The sequence below is a fragment of the Lactuca virosa genome, chromosome 7 (assembly GCF_052849685.1).
Source record: "Lactuca virosa cultivar CGN04683 chromosome 7, Lactuca_virosa_CGN04683_v6, whole genome shotgun sequence".
Lineage (NCBI taxonomy): Eukaryota > Viridiplantae > Streptophyta > Magnoliopsida > Asterales > Asteraceae > Lactuca > Lactuca virosa.
Genome location: NC_136432.1, coordinates 86,565,015 through 86,576,024, shown reverse-complemented (window position 1 = coordinate 86,576,024; position 11,010 = coordinate 86,565,015). Strand labels below are relative to the sequence as shown.

General features: G+C 31.1%; 1 protein-coding gene across 1 annotated transcript; it reads right to left on the bottom strand.

The window, feature by feature from the left end:
• Positions 1-5,806: 5,806 nt before the first annotated feature.
• LOC145125253 (uncharacterized) lies at positions 5,807-8,891 on the bottom strand. Its single transcript, XM_079060741.1, has 2 exons — positions 8,254-8,891; positions 5,807-6,013 (listed from the first exon to the last, which is right to left on the bottom strand). The coding sequence occupies exons 1-2, from the start codon at positions 8,833-8,835 to the stop codon at positions 5,849-5,851; spliced, it is 747 nt and encodes a 248-aa protein (XP_078916867.1). The 5' UTR covers positions 8,836-8,891; the 3' UTR covers positions 5,807-5,848.
• Positions 8,892-11,010: the final 2,119 nt, after the last annotated feature.

Here is an 11,010-nt window from a genome sequence, read left to right as displayed (position 1 = left end):
GAATTTTTAAGAGGTCTGAATTTCTAAGAGGGTTTGAATTTTTAAGATCTGAATTTTTAATATGCTGTTTGGTTGGAACCTCTGAATTGCTATGCTGAATTACAAAAATGACCATTTTACCCTTTGTGTTATTTTTTGTTGAATTCAATGTTTATGTTTATAAAATACAATTCTCTAATAGGAAAAGGTGAAAGTAATGATGCTATAATAGAGAAATCAATAAAAATACATTGTTATTTCTTATATTTAACACCATACAAAATCCAAATTAAACACAAATCCAAAATACAACATAAATTCTTTCAAATCCATGAAAACATACAAATATCTTGGTGTGATCAACAAATCTATTAGAAAAAAATGATCAGGAAAAACAACAACAACAAATGTTCAAGCTAAAAAAATACATCCATACTTTTTCTCCATCATTACAACAAATGTCCCAGCAGAAAGTTGGACAAAAATACCCCTCCATTGTTTTTCTTGATCTCTACTTTCCCCTGTTCTTCTTTCTTGCAGCTTGAATCAAGCAGTTAATAAATTACACATACCTAGGTAACCCTACAATTGATCATTTGAATTGATCATCATAAAACTGAAAGGGATTAGAAAAAAAAATCCCTGAAATTTGTACAAGTCCAGTTAATTCACATTCCAAAAGTGACACCAACACCTAAAATCCCAAAAAACAACCCTCTAAACTCGATCAATCAATCAAAAACCCGGACAAATCCGAAGGAAGAACACAACTCCAGAAAAAACATCTCCAGATTTAAAAATCGAGTTTTAGGGCTTCTAATTTCAGAAAAAAAAACTAAATAACAACCATCTATGAACAGATAATCAATTTTTAGGGAAAGAAAGAAAAAACCTTACCTAGAACCGCTGGGAGGGAGAAGGGGCGACGGTATCGGAGTCGTTGTCGGGGCTGTCGACGTCAACGTCGGCGTCGGCGTCGCTGGTGAGGCCGGTGTCGGCGGCGGAGGGTTGCAGATTGGAGATGGAGCAGGAGGGAGAAGGGGGTGGTGGCGTTGATGGAGTAGAAAAAAATGAAGAAGATGGTTACTGAAATGTTATAAGGGGCAAAAAGGAATACGCGTCACTTTTTTTTAATTCAGACATGGTTTCACATCTGAAAAATTAAGAGGTTTTTGATAAATTAAGAGGGTATTATTCAGATGCTACCAAACACACTGAATCTGAAATATTAAGAGATTGCCTCTTAATTTTCTAACTAAGAGGCAAACAAACAGCCCCTAAGACATTGATCCAAAACATAGATCCGACATCATTGAGCTGAATAATCACGTAAAGTTGCTAACTTTACGTTCACGCATGGCTTAATGAAGCTCTTAAAGCTCAAGAAGACTTCCATCACCATAAAGCCACCACCGAACCACCACTCGTCACTTCAACTACCACCCATCCACCACCCTGTGATGCTGCTACTGCTTCGAAATTAAACTAATCCCGGAAATTACGACTTCACGGCAACACGTCTCGGTTCTCGCATCCAATAAGCAAAACAACTCGATAACTGCTCGTTAAGGTGAGTGTTACGACCCTACTTTTACATATTTTCCCGGGGGGTGGGGGGGATACATGTATTACTTGTACTATATACTATATATTTCCTAAAATCTTTGTTTATACAAACAACATCATCATTTTTTATGCGATATAAATCATACAAAAGTAGTATTTATTACTCTACTATTCACGGTACGGGGAATCTGGTTTGAAGGGCCGCACGAGTTGTTTGATTTCAGAAGTGCTATAATGCCAAAACGATCATGTCCTCGGCGTTTCATGTCTGACCCGCGTCTGTACATAGTAGTATGTGTACTAAGTAATATTTATCATATAAAATACACATGAAATATCATTGTTTGTGAAAACACTTTACCGGTTTGAGAAATAATTGTTTAAAAGCTTACATGTTAAGTAAACAAAATCGTTTTAAACATCAAAATTTACATATTTTATGCTGTTAAGATATTACAACTAGTAACAACAACATATATGTTCCGTCTACAAATATGCTATGACTGTATAGACGGTTATCAACTTGGTAGTTTCAATATACCTCAAACATACACAAAAATATATAAGTTTATATATTTATACAAGTTATAGAACTCATATCTTAGGCTCGTTTATGTGCTTGTACTCAAAGTTTTATCAACAGTTTAAACAAGTATCGTACGTTTTTACACTTACGGTTATCAGATATACTTGTCATCCATCCGTTTATCCGTATCTGCGGTCGTTAAATACAACCTTGGCAGATAACTTTATCTGTATATCCGTATGTCTGTTATCCGTACAATTCCATTACTATAAACTTAACTAGATGTTCATTACCTAGAAACCATAGTTTATATGTCTATCCACACCATTCCATTACTATAAACTTGACTAGATGTTTATTACCTAGAAACCATAGTTTATATGTCTATCCGTACAAATTCGTTACTATAAACTGGACTAGACTTTTATTACCTAGCAACCATGGTTTATATTTATATCTTTATCAAACAATCTTCCAAACAAAATTTTCTTACAAAGGAAATACTTTTTAGACTTTTTAAAAGTATTATACTGCGGTTAAGCAGAAAACGTGTGACACTCACCAACCTTTGTGTTGACCCTCAAACTTACATGTATTTTCAGGAGATCATTAGACAAGCTTTCAGACCGAAGATTAGTCGTGGATTACAGACGACTTAGCTATCTAGTTTTATTATCTGCCTACTTGTCCAAGGCAACTACTATCTATTACTACTTGTAAGAACCTTGTATTCAACCCTTATGATGAAATATAAATGCTATTTTGTTTATCGTTGTACTTATGCTATATATTCGATTTACAAGTGTTAGTGTATCCTACATTGGTGCGACACCCATGGCCGTACACACCTTTAGGGTGGTCGTACACCTCCCTCACTCAACCACATATGGATCTAGCACTTAGTTCAAGTGTCTCCAAGACCCTAGAGTGGTTCCCTATCATGTCTAGTCGTGAAATACCCTAATTTGAAACATATATGTGTTATTACATGATAATTAGGATCAAATTGTGTTCGAGGCATCACTTGACACTCAGCATCTCGTATCGATCCTTCATACAAACCACTCACTCGAGGGGAGTTCATTTCCCTACGCTTTTACGGTTTTTAAACGTTTTCAGAAGGGGAAATACAAGCCTAACACAAATGCTTTTTGTGAACTAATACAAAAGGACTTTTAGCAAGTATAAAACTCATGCAATTGATTCAAACAAACGATTTTCATATTTGTATAAAATATTTGGATATTTTATCCCCTTTTGTACTATGTTGAGCATAAGGGACGTTTTCAACTTGCATCCAAAATTGCATAGTTTTTCAGATTCAATATTCACATCATCTACACTATACATGCAAACTATAATAGGTATAGTTTGGGGTTTTCAAAACTTAACTTTTACGAATTCAGAGTTATTCACTACTAAACACATAAACTATGGCAGAGTTAGTTTATTGTATACATTATTACAAGGGCATGACATTTCATAATTATTTAAGTATAATTATTACTGTATACAGCATTCAACGGATTCTAATACAAGAAAACACTACATAACTGCATGTAAACTAGATTATACAACATTGTGAGACTCTACTTCAAAACTGTACCCTTAGGTGTACTGAATTAAATCCTATCATAGTATAACCAGAGTCTCCTGGAGGGAGAGCGTGAGATTTGTGAATAGATCTATTCAGGATTGACAATCCCACACCTTAATTGTTAGCTACAGTTAGGTAGGCATGCCTGGAGTGACAAATGTCATTTAACCAACACTTGAAGAACGTTGTAAAGGTCACTAGGTCATATCAAGCATGGTTATACGACTCACAATAAGTATAAACTAATCATTTGTTTACGGGATTTCATTCTTCAAGGGTTTTATTTTAAGTAATAAAACTACTATACATACTGGTGTTAGCCAGGGATTTCATACTATACATACTGGTGTTAGCCAGGGTTTTTCATACTATACGATACTTACTTTACTGGTGGTAGCCAGGGATTCCATACAAGAACTTTCATACAAAACATTACAATACAGTTGGTGGTACCAGACATACATACAAGTACTTTCGGACATAAGAACAGAATTCAATAACGAACATACAATTGGTCTTAGGGTTTAAGACTACTTTTCATTACTTAAGAAAATATCGGATTTTCTTGGAAACATACAAAACATTTTCACTGATTCATTAACAGGTTTTATTACAAAACATTGTTTATGAACTCACCAGCTTTATGCTGATACTCTTTTCAATACTGCTTGTATTCTCAGGAAACCAGTAGACAGGTACCTTCTGGAGTTTTGAGAAGTCGGAGCAATTAAAGTCTTATCTTTAAACTTTACTTACACTTTTGATATATTCAAACAAGACTAAATCAGATGTAAAACTTTTTCATATGTGTATTCAAATGTAATGGTTGTGTTACTATGATTGCTATGATACAATTGTTGTGATACTACACATGACGTCCTCCACCCCCGAACGTTTCCGCCGTTCCGGTTTGGGGGTGTGACAGTTCGACACGATAATATAAGTGGATATATATGTTGGAGTTTCCCTTCTCTGCACAAGGGCTCTTTTGGAGAGACAATCTTGGGTTTGACATATATTTATAGCTAGACTTCACACATGCAGTGTCCAAGACTCTTCACAAACTTTATAGAGATCCATATCAGAATTAGATTGAGATATCATCACTCTTTGATTCAATCTTCACTATGTACCGACGATCCCAACAACAACAAATCAATCATCGGGAAAACATGACTTAATTGGTCTTTTTCAGATAATAAAAGACGGTGTTTGTTGTTGGAGATGGGTGGATGGTGGCGGTGAGAATAGATGGTGTTGGCTGGAGAAGACGACCAATATATAATTTAATGGGACGTATAAAAAATAAGCTTAATGGAAATCGTGTAAACAACATTAACCTCAATACCCGATCACCATGATAGGTTTTAAACAAATAAAGTGATTTAATGGTGGATTGTGTAAGAAAAAATGACTAAATATATACAAAAATACTATTTCATTATCCTACAAAGTCATGTACCTAGAGAGGTCCTCCAAAGTCATGTGCATAGAGAGAAGCAAACTTACAACTTGAGGAACCATAAAAGCATGAGGTTGCACAGTGACAGAACTTCAACATTTGATTTTTTATATTTTTGGATCTAAATGTAAAAATTAAAATATATGAATTATTTCTAACAAAAAAACCAGAGGGGTCCCAACCCCTTCTAGTGTTGTAGAAGACAAATGAGAATGACTAATTATGGGATTAGTTTTTGTTAGTATTTATAACGTAATTTGGCATTATGTAATATTTTCATTTACGCTTTTAATCTTTTATGTTCAAAGCAAAATTTTAAAATACTAGTCGTTTAACTTATGTTATCAAAATAGTTCAAAAACAAAATCAATGCTACACTTCCAAAAAATTAAAAAACTAAAACCAAGTCACAAGCCATGATAATCATTTAGGTCAAGTGTTTCAAAAAAACATGCTGTTAATAAACTAAATAGTGTAGAATCATTTTAAACTGTCACATCTGTTTTTACAGTTTCAAACATGAAACACTCATGCTGACATACAAACCGTGAACTGTATATAATTGTTTTCATGTAAAGTTTCAAAAATATATAGTAAGCAATCAACAAACCTATAAAAAAAAAAAAAAAAAAAAAAAAAAAAAAAAAAAAAAAAAAAAAAGGGCATATAACTATAGTGGTTGATATAGGAATCATACTATTTCATCTACCCACTAATTTTATTGTAGAGTGTTCACATTTTTTAGAACTTTTGTTTTAAAAACTAAAATGTATAAATTTTCCATGGAAAAATAAAGAAAACAACCGGTTGCATGTGTCACAAATGACCCAAAGCTTGAACCCACAATGCAATGCCAGGCCGGCCCATATACCTTGTCAAAATCCTGCAACACATAATAAATGTATGATTACTTCTGCAGTTCTGTTAACAATACAAAATAAAGAAGATAATCATAGAAAAAAAAAGTTTATGAAGCTTTTATCAATAATCACATAATTTAGGTATAATCGAAATCAACATATTGTGATATCATATCAAATGAAATTAAAATGACTGCTTTGTTTTAAAAAAAAAAATCAATACGTTTCTACTTTCTCGTATGGCTGTTTAGAAAATATCACCATAAAACACAAGTAGCAATTAATTTTATAACATATAACTTCTATTTATAGATGAAATATAGATATATAAATAGATATATTTCATTTAACTTTATACATTTTTTTTTAATTTCAATAATGCTATTATATCTAATAATAATATCTTTTCAACATGATATTTTGTTAAAACGGATTACGTAATTCGTATAATCCTTAATTCTAAAAAACTTTTAAAAAATATTATCCCGAAATCTGATATCAAAATCATACATCAAGTAATATAATTGTTTATATATTTAGTATAATAGTGACATTTGTCGGTGTCATCTCCTCTCTAATAAATGAATGTTTTTTTTTTGCCACTTGTCACATTTTCATTCAATTTGTCAAATGTCATTTTATGGTTATTTTGAATTTTTTTTCCACATGTTATTTTATGAGTTTTTCTATTTTATTAAATTTCACATAATATTTTAATATAATAATTGCAATAAATATAGTAATAAATTGATATCAATTTCATTAATAAACTTACCTTTTAATTTCGAAATTCTCAAAATTAAAACTCATTAGTTTCTTTTATTTATTTAAATTATTTGTTTAAATTTAAAAGATAAAATACATTTCTATTATATTATAATTCATTACTTTTCTTATTTTTTTATAAGTTCAAAGTTCTTAAATATTTTGATCTTTATATTTAATTTTTTTTTTTAAATTAACCAGGTAATATATGAATCTTACAACTAGTATATATTAATGCAAGTCCTATTTGATGCTCAAATGTGGTACAAATTTGATAGCCTACAAAATTATTAATTTTGATTACAATAATAATTAGAATTTTTTTTAAGTGTATTAAATTTACAAAATTTAATTTTACAACTCAATACGCTTTTTCAACTATGAATATTAATTATGTGACACAAGGTTTAATAGATATGTAAGTTTTTTTCGAAAATGATTTTTTTTCCGAAAATGAAATTAATATATAAGTTCATTATTTATGGTTAAAATATGTACCAAATTGATTAAATTAACTGCCGTATTCCTTAATAACATCTTATTTAGTTTAAAAATAATATAATTTTTAATCCAATAATATTTTTACAATTTAATAGACAAGGATTTAATATATATATATATATATATATATATATATATATATATATATATATATATATATATATATATATAAAATTGTATTTCGTGTAATGAACGGACATATATTTACAATATTATAAAAAAGAAACCAAATAATTTCTAATCCAACGGTATCATGTGTTGTCCTCATTTTTTAAGGTTCGGGTTCAAGTATTTTTGTGAACATAAGTGAAATTAAGGAGTAGTTTGAAGTAATTAGATTTGTCATTTCAAATAAATAATAATAATAATAACAATAACAATAATAATAAATAAAAAATAAAAAGACCATGCAATTGCATTTGTTCAAAATAAATAGTTATCATAAATAACATTAATTTGGTTTTTTATGTTTAACCAAATATATCCAATTTATTACTAATTTAAATATGTGTATATAAACTATTATGATTTTAATATTGCAACTTTTTAATTGTAACTACTGTACGTAATTTATTAATTTGTATATGATAATAAACAGAAAATCTAAATTGAAAGTTATATTTAATTGTATCTTAAAATACTTACAAATATCGACTATATGATTTTATTCTTATGTTATTATCAGTTATATCATATTCATATTTGTTACATTTTTGCTAATTAACTGAAATAAATGATAATTTAAGACAAGACAACAAAACAGTTTGATGAAAAAAATGTTTGGTTGTTTGATTATTTTTTGATAACTTTTGGTAGATAATTTGATTAATATACAACAAAATCAATGAAAATAGACATTATTTACAACCTGAATTTTTACTATTTCTGCTCCCAAAGAAATGCACCCATTTTTATGGTCACCATTTCCGCAACATTATTCTTTAATTATATGTATATTATACTTTAAAAGTTGTAGAATTTGAGAAAAATTACATACCTTTTTCATGTTGAAAGCAATTTGTTTGGGGGTAAATTTCTCCAAACTATCCAAAGTTTTTCTGGCACACCGGAATGCATGGACTTGCATGAACGCCGGCATGTCCGTCACAAACACCTTCACCTGAAACAACTCCGCCAACTCCCCCACATTAACCATTACCATCTCCGCCCTATTCTCGGCTGATCTCCGCCCTGCCACCATTCCCACTTCAGTTCCCCACGCTGGTTTCCTCCCTTCTCCGATCCCTGAAACAGTTTTCCTCCCTTGCTCAATCACAGAAACCAATTTGGTGCCATCACTAGTCGCCGGAACCGACCTCCTACCGCTGTCAATCGCCGGAACCGACTTTCTTGAAGATTCTTGAACCATTTCTTTTGTATCTTCTTTGTCGGGATTGTGATGGTGGTTCTTTTCTCGGTAGGTTTTGGATCTCCGTAGTAGTGATCCTAAGGTCCAGGAAATGGATTTCTTTGTGATGGTGGTTGGCGTAGGAGTTATTGGGTGGTAGTGTGGCTCCGGTTGGTGATTTCCTGTGTCGAGTTTGTATACGTACATGATTCCTTTCTTGTGGGTTGCCATTTTGGTGCAAAAATTGTAAATGCAGTATTTGTAGAGAGAGAGAGAGAGAGAGAGAGAGAGAGAGAGAGAGAGAGAGAGAGAGAGAGAGAGAGAGATGATTTTTATGGCTAAAAAGAAGGAATTTTATGATAAATAAAAAACTATAATAGATAAAAAAAACATTCATGAATTTACTGATACAATTTAAATATTAGTTTTTAAACGTAATATTTGACTTGACATAAAACTAAGAAGTACCTAAGTAATTAAATATCTGAATTCTGAAATATAAATTAATAATATAAATTTATGAAAAATATGTGGAACATAAAAAGTAAAATCACGATTATCTATCAAACTTGTTAAGGTGTTGTTTGTCTTTTCGAAATGAAAATTTATGAAATATGTGGACCACCTCTGCAACCCTCTGCAACAGAAGAGATAGACCAAACGGTCACAATATATAATAAAAAGTTTGTTTTTTTTTAACATCAGCAGGCAGAAATAAACTAAAATTTAAATAAACTGATTTTCACAAACCGAAAATAATTCTCAACACCAAATATTTAATAATTTTAGTCTTAAAACATTGAAATAATATTAAAAAAACATGTAAAAAAACAAAAATATAAAATTTCTAAAAAAATGTAACAGAAACTATCAATTTTTTTTCTAGAAAAATTAATTTTAAAGAACATAAAAAAAATTATAAAAACATTAAGAAAATATTGCAAACAATGTCTAGAAATTCGTAGAAGAATAACACATGTTCAAAAAGATGCAACCGAAACTAAAAATATTATTAAAAGAAACGGTAAAAAAAATTAAAAAAATCAAAGGTTTTGAAAAAAAAATCAAGTTATAAAATATTGTTGAAACTATAAAAAGAAATTTAATCAAATCTGTAAATCAAACTTTAAAAAAATCGAAGTTAAAAAAAAATCAAAGTTAAAAAAGAAAAAATCAAAGTTTTTTAAAATGGGTAATTGTCACTGCAGCCCAACAAACTTGTATGTTTTAGTTGAAAAGGTCCATCATCTTATTTTTTTGCTTTCTAAGGGCAAAAACTTGTGTTTTATCGGCTAATTTCGGTAAACAACCAATTATAACCGGTTAGATCTGCCAAATAGGTTAGAAAATGATGACATGTAGCCTCGTCAACAACACTTGGCGCCTAGTAGAGTCCTGCCTCGTCAGCAACTTGAGGATTAATCTAAGCACTACTCTAACACTTTTTTCTTACCCAAACAAAAAGATTTCACCTTTTTTTCTTCTATCTTTTTCAAAATCGGGAAATGGAAAAGCTTAATTTCGTTAACAATGGTGGCCTTCGATTACCATTAGGGTTCAGGTTTTTCCCGGTTCTTCCCGACTGATGAAGAGCTTGTGGTAGACTTCTTGAAACAAAGGGTTTAGTCTCGCCCTGTGGCTTCCCCCATCATTGCTGAAGCTTGGGATTTACGAGTTTTGTGACTTTTCTTTCTAAAAATTCACAAAAACTATTTCAAATAAATGTAATGTGAGGTGATGATGGTTTGTTACTTTTGGGTGATCTGAAGAAAGAAAGGTACTCAAATGGAAAAGGATCCAATCGAGAAACTATAATTTTTTCATCGTTTGTCAAAAATTTTAAATAAACATGATCAAGAAATGATATAATCAGAAGCTTTGAGGAATTGTTATATAACCTGAAATGATAATGGCCAAGACCATGTTTAACAACCCAACTGAATTCTCCGACATATCTGCTACCATTTTCAGAAGTATGAATCCCACATCCATGGCTTTGTAGCGAGTGATAATGCTGATTTTTTCATACTTCAACCTGAAAACGCACTTGCAATAAACAATGTTACTGTAAGAAACAAGATGAACCAAGGATCAATTGCCATTTTTGACAAGCACATAGTATTTGTCTCCCATTGCTTGATGTCACTCGAGATATTTGTTGGCGATGAATCTATACACACCGTATCCATGTCTCAATCCTTGCCTTGAACATCGATGGCTTTGACCTTTTGACCATTCACTGAAATATGCATTTCCGGTGTAGAATCTGTATACACCAAATCCATGTCTCAATCCTTGCCTGTACTGACCTCTATACCAGCTTTCCCTGACCCGTTTGTGAGGTGTTGATCTAGGAGTCGGTCCAGTAACTGAATCATAATCAAAATCACCATTGTCGATCAGATT

Bases quoted from the DNA above. Each gene is read 5' to 3' on its own strand.
- LOC145125253 (XM_079060741.1), bottom strand. From the start codon at position 8,835: ATGGCAACCCACAAGAAAGGAATCATGTACGTATACAAACTCGACACA. The intron at 6,014-8,253 runs GTATGTAATTTT...TATGTGTTGCAG, and splicing joins TTGCTTTCAACATGAAAAAG to GATTTTGACAAGGTATATGG.